Source organism: Aegilops tauschii, chromosome 4 (genome assembly GCF_002575655.3).
Source record: "Aegilops tauschii subsp. strangulata cultivar AL8/78 chromosome 4, Aet v6.0, whole genome shotgun sequence".
In the NCBI taxonomy this organism is placed as follows: Eukaryota; Viridiplantae; Streptophyta; class Magnoliopsida; order Poales; family Poaceae; genus Aegilops; species Aegilops tauschii.
Window position 1 is genome coordinate 98,475,293 of NC_053038.3, and position 10,435 is coordinate 98,485,727.

At 47.0% G+C, this 10,435-nt stretch overlaps 1 protein-coding gene across 1 annotated transcript; it reads right to left on the minus strand.

Annotated features, from left to right (window-relative positions):
* Window positions 1-1,477: 1,477 nt before the first annotated feature.
* LOC109763841 (CBL-interacting protein kinase 6) lies at window positions 1,478-3,334 on the minus strand. Its single transcript, XM_020322704.4, has one exon. It carries the CDS (start codon window positions 2,993-2,995, stop codon window positions 1,676-1,678), a length of 1,320 nt encoding a protein of 439 aa, XP_020178293.1. The 5' UTR covers window positions 2,996-3,334; the 3' UTR covers window positions 1,478-1,675.
* Between the last annotated feature and the right edge of the window lie 7,101 nt (window positions 3,335-10,435).

The window sequence follows — 10,435 nt, forward strand, 5'->3', positions numbered from 1 at the left end:
GTGCTAGGGTTCTACATGCTAGATACTTCAAAGACTCGTCGATTATGAGTGCACATGTCCTGCCAATGCGTCTTTTACTTTCAGAAGCATCCTTCACGGGCGGGATCTGCTGCGGGAAGGTGCAGTTTGGCGTATTGGGGATGGTGCAAAGGTGCATATTCACCATGACAATTGGATTCCTTGCAGAAGCAGTCTTCGGCCACTAGGCCAGACTTTCATTCCTGGCTCGACCCGGGTTGCTGACTTGCTCTCGGAGGAGGGAAACGCGTGGAATGAAGCCAAGGTTGATGCGATGTTCACGCCGGACGATGCTGCTGACATCAAGCAGATCCCGATCGATGGCCAGGGAGTAGACGCCTACCTTGCCTGGAATTATACCAAGGATGGAGTCTACTCGGTCCGGTCAGCTTACCACCTGGCGATGCATTTGAGAAAGGCCACCTCTGGACGCCCGGGATCGTCATCATCTGTCAATTCTCACAGGAACTGGTTAGCCATGTGGAGTACCCATGTCCCTAACAAAGTTAAAGTTCATACGTGGAGAGCCATGCGCAACGGCCTGGCCACTGGGTCTGAGCTGCTGCGCCGACGAATCAAACCGGGCGGCTTTTGCACTGCGTGCGGAAGAGAGGATACACTGCTGCACCGCTTTTGGAGCTGCCCTCACTCGCGACAGTTCTGGGCGGACTTGGCGGACATGCGCAGCATCCAGGCCCCATTTCCGCCGGCGGGCATTGACTCTAATCAGAATATTGGAAGGTGGCTCTGGAACTGGATGGGAGAAGCTCGGGAGGAGGAAAAAGAGATGCTCATGCAGGGGCTATATGGCCTGTGGCTAGTAAGAAACGAGGCGTGGGATGGGGTTCGCATAAAAAACCCTTCGGCTGTTGCATGCTTGGTGGCGACACTAATGGATGAATGGGCTGAAGTGGTGACGAAGAAGGCTCGGGTCGTTGCGCCACCGCTCCTGAAAGATGGAACCCGTCCGAGACCGACTGGATCAAGGTGAATGTGGATGGCGCGGTCTCTTCTGCCACGGGGAACGGCGGCGGCGGGGTGGTTGTCCGGGATGACACGAGTGCCTTCCGGGGTGCCCTGACCCAGCTCTTCCCTAACAAGACGAAGCCGGAGATCGTCGAGTTGCTGGCGTGCAGAAAGGCCTTGGAGTTTGGCCAAGAGCTTGGTATCAAGAGGATTCATGTGGAGATGGATTGTAAGGAAGTTGTTAGCATGATTAACTCTGTACCCCGGAACCTGTCAGTGGCGGGACCTATCGTGGAAGACATCAAAGAACTTATGCAGGGCTGGACGGGGTGCAAGATCACTTGGCGCGGGCGAATAGCTAATCGGCTCATACTGTTTCTTTGGTTTGGAGGTTTTCTCCCCCTGATTGTATCCTTAATGTATTAGCGGACGAGATCCCATACTTTATTTAATTTAAGTAAGATGTTTCCCTAAAAAAAAGGAACAGCAATCATGCAAGCAAGCTTGACAGACGCATAATATTCAGATGTAACAAAAACAATACAATTATGCAACAAATGAAATCCTTCAGGGAAGGCAGAGCTGATTCTTCTTCTTCGCACTGACCAGACTAACATAACAGCAACATACTACTTCACTCCCGTCACTACCGAATCAAGAGTAACAGAAAAAAAAACATGGTACTGCAGCGTCAGACGGCGATGGCGACAGACGCCGGAGGGTCGGCGGCCCAGACAATGTCCTGGAGGGCTGGCCGGAGCTCGTCGCAGCAGAACGAGAGGTACTCGAGGGTGTCGCCGCCGTCCTTCTTGACGTCGACGACGAGCACCGAAGGAGCCACGCTGAATATCTCGGCGGCCACGGCGAGCCGGCCCTTGCGACCGCCGCGTTCCGCGCCCTCGAGGCGCACGCCCCCCGGGCTGCTCTTGGTCACCCGCATCCGCCCGCCGCCACGCGCAGCGACCTCCTCGAGACGGGAGACCACGCCCCGTGCTGGCTCCCGCGTCGCGAACCGCATGCCGCCCTCCCGCCGCCGACTTGCCGGGTGGCCCTCGAACAGTGGCGAGAGGTCGAATCCCTCGGAAAGGGATATCAGATGGAACGCGTTCAGCGCCTCGGGTTCGTCCTTGTCGGCGGCATCCTTCACGCATGCTGGCGGCTCAAGACTCAGAGGCTTGGCGATGGACGTCTTCTTGAACCACGACGTCTCCACGAGCTGCGCGACGGTGATGCGGGTGGCGGGGTCGGGGTCGAGCAGTTTGGGAATGAGCCTGCGCGCATCCGTCGAGAACCACGGCGGGCATCGGTAGTCACCGCGCTGCGCCTTCTTGTACATGGTAACAACGTTGTCGTCCGGGAACGGGAGGGATCCGGCGAGGAGCACGTAGAGGATGACGCCGCAGGACCAGAGGTCGGCCTTGGCGCCGTCGTAGCCCTTGTCGCGGAGCACCTCCGGCGCGGCGTAGCCCGGCGTGCCGCAGAGGGTGTGGAGAAGCCCGTCGGCGCGGGCGTGGTCGGCGAGCGCGCTGAGGCCGAAATCGACGACCTTGAGGTTCCCCGCCTCGTCGAGGAGCAGGTTCTCGGGCTTGAGGTCGCGGTGGTAGACGCCGCGGGCGTGGCAGAAGTCGACGGCGGAGATGAGCTGGCGGAAGTAGCGGCGCGCGATGTCCTCCGTGACGCGGCCGGAGCGCTCGATCCGCGCGAAGAGCTCCCCGCCGCGGACGAGCTCGAGGGCGAGGTAGATCTTGGAGCGCGTGGCCATGACCTCGTGGAGCTCGACGATGTTGGGGTGGGAGACCCGCTTCATGACGGCGATCTCCCGCTTGATCTGCTCCACCATGCCGGCGCGCACCACCTTGTCCTTGGCAACCACCTTGACCGCCACGGCCCGCCCGGTCCTCAGGTCCCGCGCGATGTGCACCCGCCCGAAGTTGCCGTGGCCGAGCACACGGCCCATCTCGTACCGCCCCTGCAACACCCCGCCCTTCTTCCCCTCCGCCGAACCCGCCATTCCCGATCTCTCGATTCGGCCCCCTTCCCTCCCCCAAGAAATCGGTGTTGAAGACAATCTACCTGGCAATCGAACTGTGGGAGCAGAGATCCGGCCACTCTACCCGTCCTCGACGTGCTTCCGGTGGCAGGTGCGGCCGACGCGCAGCTTGCGCTGGACGGCGACGTCAGTGCCTGGTCTCCGCCTCATCGCTCTGCATTCCCGGCGAGACGGAGGGGACGGGTTGAGGGGAGGAGAACGGGAGGCGATCGATGAGATCGGTGAGCGTGGTGTTGTGTGGTGGTGCCTTGTGATTAGTTTAGCTCTGCGGCGAGCGGCTTATATTGGGAGGGAAGGGAGGGCATGGCGGCGGCCCGGGAGACCCTAGACTGCCCTCTGCCCCTAGGCGGCGCACCCACGCGATACAGCACCGCCGTTGGATGCGGATCTCATGGACCGGTGCGTAGGAGAGAGCAGTGGGACTGACAAACCAATGCTTCGGGCCGAAGGTTTTCGCATCCTGACGAAGAGCAATTCTAGCACGTTTCTGGCAAAAAAGGAAACATTCGAAATTCGGTGGAAATGTGTGTTTGCATACACTCCAATAGATCTTAAATTCAACATATATATAAATAAAAAACGGAAGTACTTGATGTCAGGTACGAGCACATGGCAAATTGAACGTTTTCGATAGCAATTCTATTGACACGAGAATGACAAGTTAGTTGATGCGCACGACAATTTTTCATCAAAAAATAAACTGAAGTACGAAATTGTCATGCTTGCCAACTAAAATTGTCATCCTCGTGTCACTGAACTTACCAATAAAAACGTTCAATTTGCCTCATACCAGACGTTCGAGTGTTATCGGATTCCATAAAAAAGAACTATTCAACTTCACACACTAACCTCGAACATCATCCCTTGCCTCAACCGGTTCTCCCCCAATAGAAGCCGATGCTCCTCCATGTCGTCCTTACACATCTCGTTTGTCTCTCACCACCTTCCCAATTTTTCTTGGTGCTTCTTCTCCGTCAAGTCCAACTTGTCTTGCGTTACTCGCGCCATCAATTTCTTCTTTACAATCAGCTTATCAACCTTCTCTCTCATGTATGGAGTCTTCCCTTCTCTCTCGAGCATCTCCTTCGCCCCCTTCCTCCTATCAGATCGTCCCTTGCTTGACCCCGGAGTAGGACTCCTGGGCCTCCTCTCGTGTCATCGTCAACCTCCGTAGAGGACGAGGTACTTGGCCCCTTAGTTTCTTCGGTGGTGCCTCACCATTCCCCGTCTTCCACTTCGTGGTGTTCTTGATCAGGTTCCAACAATGGTGAAAGGCAAATATACTTGTTGTTGGACTTGGCCATTTGCTTTTGCCGCTCCATAGCGATCCCATCCTACAACATGCAAATAGAAAACAACACAATTGCGACAATAGACAAACTGATCTTGATAAAGATGAAAAAAACACTCGCATGCTCATCAATGATGACGACAAGACGCGTGCCTCGCTTGCCCCAAATACATTGCCCATTGGTTGCAAGCCTTAAGAATGATGCTCCGATAGCTTATGAGCAACTTGAGTAACCATGGGGATCGACCCTTCACAAATGTGTGCTAGCTTTCCTCGTTGTGTTTTCAATACCTTGCATCGGCTTGATCATTTAGTGGGGTTGGTAGAGTAATAAATTTTCACTCGATGCATCTCCACTTTTTATTTAAAAATGACTCGCTACATCAATGACGCAAATACCCGATTTGAACTAAATTTTATTTGCTTAGCAATGCGTTATGATCTAAAGACCCATGTGCTTGATTATTAAATATGATTTGTGAAATCGAAGGTCCTTTTAGCCCTATTGACTTGCATATAGCGCTTGGCTTGTTTCAAACGGACAGCACTAGTTATTATTTTTTAGTCCTACCTTTGCAAACATGGACGACCGCCACGATGACTCGTTGCACCATTGGTGCAAGTACCTAGTTTGTTTGGAATTTTATAGGGTACTGACCCCTTGTTTCCAATGAACGAAGGAAAATCAAATTATAGTGCATTTTGAAACTTTGATATTACAAATTCCAAATTACTTGCGAACCAATCTATGATTGGATGGTTAGGAGGTCGTTGGTATCCCCATTCCACCAGGGTTCAAATCCTGATGCTCGCATTTATTCATGGTTTTATTTCACGATTTCCGACGATGTGCGTTCAATGGAAAGAGACATTCTCGCCGACTACAATACGCTTGTGGTGACTTCGTCAATCTCAAGATGATATGCCGGCTCAGTCTTTCGAAGGTGCTCATATGGGTAGGGTCTACGTGTGTGTTCGTAGGGATTGGATGAGGAATAGTTATTCTTCACCCCCTCTATTTTACCATCAATGCACCGTAATTTTACGTTCCGTAAGTTTTGTCTTATTTCCAACATAAAAAGGGACCGTAATAATATATATAATCATCGTAAAAATATTTCATGTTATGTAAAATTACAAACGTAAAAACATAGTGTAAAATACACATAAACTGCAAATTTTCTTGCCTTATGACCTATATTTTTATTTTTTATGCCAAATTTTACGTACTGAATCAATAGGAATGTAACTATTTGAATTCCAAACGTAATTTAATTATGATATGATCGTAAGATTACCTCGGGTGAAGAATAACTTATTTATATATATATATATATATATATATATATATATATATATATATATATATATATATAGTGTTACTATTCATCACCCAGGATGCAGAATAAGTTATTCTTCACCCGAGGTAATCTTACGATCATATCATAATTAAATTACGTTTGGAATTCAAATAGTTACATGCACATTAATTCAATATGTAAAATTTGGTCTAAAAAAAGTTATAAGATCAGAAAAATCACATTTTATGTATGTTTTACAATATGTTTTTACATTTGTAATTTTATGTAACATAAATATTTTTTACGGCGAGTACATATTTTCTTACGTTCTTTTTTTATGTATGAAATAAGACAAAATTTACAAAACGTAAAAATACGATGCATTGATGTCAAAATAGAGAGGGGTGAAGAATAACTATTCCTCACCCAGGGTGACGAATAGCGCGACCCTATATATATATATATATATATAATCAAAATTACTCACAACTCATAGAAGTCATAAGCCTTTTTCTTTAAAATGGGAGCACACTGCTAAACTTTGCCAAAATTATGTATGCACACTAACCAATACGGTTCGATTGCTTAAAAATAGTGAAGACATGCTAAAATATCTATGTACAGTGATGGAATTAGTAATGGATGTGATGATGCTTTCCAAAAGAATCCATATTGTTGAAACCAATGAAAGCTAAGGGCATGTCAATGAATTAAAGGATTCACCCGCAAATAAAAATAAAACTAAAGGATTAGCATAATTCCTTTGCTGTAAGAAACTTTCAAGCATATCGAGCGGACCATGGAACAAAAGGGCACTCTTTGAAAGTGTGTGCTTCTCAACATCTACTAAAGTTCTAAAGGTGTGAGATCTGGTTGTACAATAGGAAACCCCAAAATACAAACTTCAAATTCGGTCTTTCTACTTGATATCACACCAAAAGTTGAAATATTGGAATGTACATATATTTCTGGTAGTAAGAAGAAGAAGGCTTCGAAAACATAAGTAACACATAACATAGTGGCAAAATGACTGCCCATTTGTACTTTTATACCAAATGTAGGATATCCAAAAATAGAATGACCACAACATAACCATATCTCAAGCTAAAACACTATGGCCTTATTAAACATAATAATACTACAAACTCACAAACCAATAATGCAACATAATAAAGCGTCATAATATAGTAATACTTGTTCAACTTATATGGAGATTCTTTTCTTCACTAAAAATCGGTGAAGTTTGTCTTCCACGAAGTATTCAGTACATTCAGCCTTTTAGGGAGCGATCTCACAGACTGCTCCCTTCTCTCGGCTCAACGTCCTTTATGTAGTTTGTTGCATGTGCAGATCTAGACGAAAAAAATATGTTTTTATTGCTCAGATCTAGACACACAGAAAAAATGATTTCATATTACACAATTTCAGGAATCCATGAACATATTTCTTTCTCACTACAAAAAAAATCCTTCACGTATATTAATACAACAGAATTTAATTTGCATTTCAACTTGTAAAACATTCAGATTTACATGACAGATAGCAATCAATTTAACTATGATATATGTAATTTATTAAAATGGGAAGTTGCAAGTAAATTTCATTTCTTCACAATTATGTTTGTCGTGTAAACGGTAGGACCATAAAAACGCAATCGATAAACTTCAGAAGGAAATACAATTCCTTTAGGGCCTCCAGTGAATCTTATGTACTCCACATTAATTACCTCTAGAAACAATCCTTATATTGTAAGAAAAAATAGTCCTCACTACCATTGGATGTATACTAGAACATAAGTAATGACATCTCTGCTACGTAAGCTGGCGACCATGACGACCAATGAGTACAAGCTGATAAAGGATGTTCGTCCTGATTCATGATAACGAATGCCTCAAGGATGAGCTCAAGGCCATGCAAGCATTCCTGCTCGTGATGGCAGACGTGGAGGAACCTGACCACCAAGCTAAGCTTCATGTTGATGTTGTGCAAGAGTTGTTCTATGCGATCGAAGACAAAATCGACAAGTTTATGTTACTTATGAACCATGATCCAATTCTAAGTCGGAAAGCTATGAGGAGATTCTTGAAAAAATCAAGACAAAGATAATGGACATCAAGACTCACCATAAGATTGCCAAGGATACCAAGGACATCAAGAGCAAAGTTGAGGACATTGGCAACAAATATGCAAGGTAGAATTATGTATTAAAGCCATTTGTCTTTGAAGATCTTATTTTACTATATGAGAAACATATGCAGCGGTGGAGCTACACCAGAATTTTGGGGGGTCGAGGGATTAAATGTGAATAATTGGGGGCGAGATACTATTTTTTTCAAACTGAACCAACTTTTTCACACGTTTAGCCAAGCCTGGGGGCCAATCCCCCCTCCCGTGAACAGTAATCTCCGTCATTGCACATATGGTATGTTCGTATCTAATTCCGCCTCCATCATCACTGAAGGGACATGATCGATGAGCCCTCCACTCCTAGAAATGAAAATGTTAACCCATGACTTTGTGCGATATGTGAATGAGAAAGGAGCAGAGAGACGAGCTTGTGAACTTGCTGAGTGACAAGGGAGGTGAACCGACAAATCAACTCAAAGATGCCTCTATTGTTGGAACTGGGGGGGGGGTAGGTAAGACTACCCTTGCTAGATAGGTCTAGCCTGGAACAAACTTTGTCTGACAAGCTTTTGGGTCGATCTCATGAAGCCCTAATATGATGAAGATCTTGAGTTCTATATTATCCCAATTACGCAACCAATATCAGTATCATGCTGAGCAGGAGGGTCCATGAAAGAACATGTGGTGCCCCCATGTTTGGTTTTGGTAATTGACGACAATCTCTATGGACTAATGGTTGCCTTGAGTAATATTTGAAGGTTTTGTCCATAGGCTTTTCTTGGAGTACATGTGTTGGTTTCAAGGAGAGTTTGTGTTGACCAAGGTGCTATTAAGGAATTATCCAAAGATTAGTCATGTGAGAGTTGAGCTTATTGCAAGCATGTCTTGAAGAAGAAGATTGAATTGTCATTCATGTTTACCTTCAAGACATCATCCAAATGAAGAGAGTTGGAAAGATTCTAGGTTGATCAAGACTAAGTCAAGAGTGAATCAAGTTGATCAACTCACAAAGCGTAGAAGATGTACCGAGAGGGATCAAGTGATCCCATGGTATGGTAAGCATTGTCCATTGTGCTTTGTGTACTAATCCATGGTCTATGTGAGAGTTCTATGTGGGGTTAGGTACGTATTCATGGGCTTGCGTCAAGAGGAAGATATCACTCAACCCATGGAGAGGATGACATCAAGTGGTGATCGTCATCAAGATTGCCGTGTGCAAGTTCAAGTGGAGCATCACGAAGAGATCAAGTGCTTGAAGCTTGTCCATTGTGGTGACAATGGACTTGTGAAGATGTGCCAAAGAGTGGCTCACCCATACTGGACTATGGGGGAGTAATCATCTAGTCTTCATCGAGCCAACGCAATCAAGAAAGATGGTCCAACTTGAGGGAGTCAAGATCGTCATCATCTAGCTCAAGTGGACCATGTGCAAGGCAAAGGTTTGCCCTTGATAGGTTTTCTATTTTACCTGTCGGGGATATACCCCGCGGTATGACCCGGCCGAAAGTATGACCCGGCTGAGCTTGGCGTTTCCATTGGTAACCTGCCGGAGTGGCGACTCACGAGCCTGGCGACTCACGGATGGCCCTAACGGTGGGTCAGATAGAAGAATAGGCCCAAGGCCCAGAAGGCCGGCTCGTGTTATGGTGGGCCGGCTTAAGAGGAAAGCATAAGGAATATTCTCTTACAAAGGAAGCAAGACTAGGACTCCAATTGTAATAGACTAGTCTTAATCCTAATAGGACTCCACATGTAACCCGCCCCTTCAACTTATATAAGGAGGGGCAGGGCACCCCAAAGAGGGACAAGCAAGAAGCAATAATCTCTAGGGCTAGACACAATTAGAGGAGAGCCGGCTTAGCGATGACTCCCTCATGAGCATAATGAGACCTAGCCACAAACAGCATGTAAGGCTATTACCGGATGATGTTTCCCGGGGCCCGAAGCTGTCTAAATCCTTGTCTTGTGTGTCGCGTCTCTCGTCCCAATCAACCCCTCTCAAGCTACTACGTAGATGCGTTGGCCTCACGACTAAGTCCTTATATTAGAACATCTGCCGTGACAATTCCACGACAGTTGGCGCCCACCGTGGGGCCCGCGCACGGTGGTGTTGAGTTCTTGGAGGGAGCTCTTTAGGGATCAAGGGACGCATGATTGGTTAGATGGAGAAGCCGACGCGAAACAATCGTGCAGCATAACACGGCATGGGACAGCCTCTGACAAAGCCGACAAACTCATTGTTTTGCGATCAAAATTAAAATCAAGAGAATTTGAGGTTTCGCGTGTGCACCACCGCACGTGTCTATGGGGATCCATCAGTCAGAGGACGGATCAGTGTCTGCTATAGTCGAGACTGTCAGGTTAATCTCGACGGTCGCTGGAATTTTTCCCTTCACTGTGCCTGGTGTTTCAAGTCCCAAAAAGATTCCGCCTGTACCTACGCATCGATCTACTGCCACAAGCTGCTGCTGCTGATTTTCTATGGTCATGGTCGACTGCTACTCCCAGGCTACAATAACACACCCAGGCGGAGACGTGCTCGAGATTTGTGCCAGCTAGCCCCGTTCGGTGCATGTACGGGCAGGAGCAATTTTTCCTAAACCAAAAACTAAAAAAGAAAAGAGAACAAGGAAAGTACTAGTGGTGTACATCTCACGGGAGGAACTACAGAGTGCAACGCAT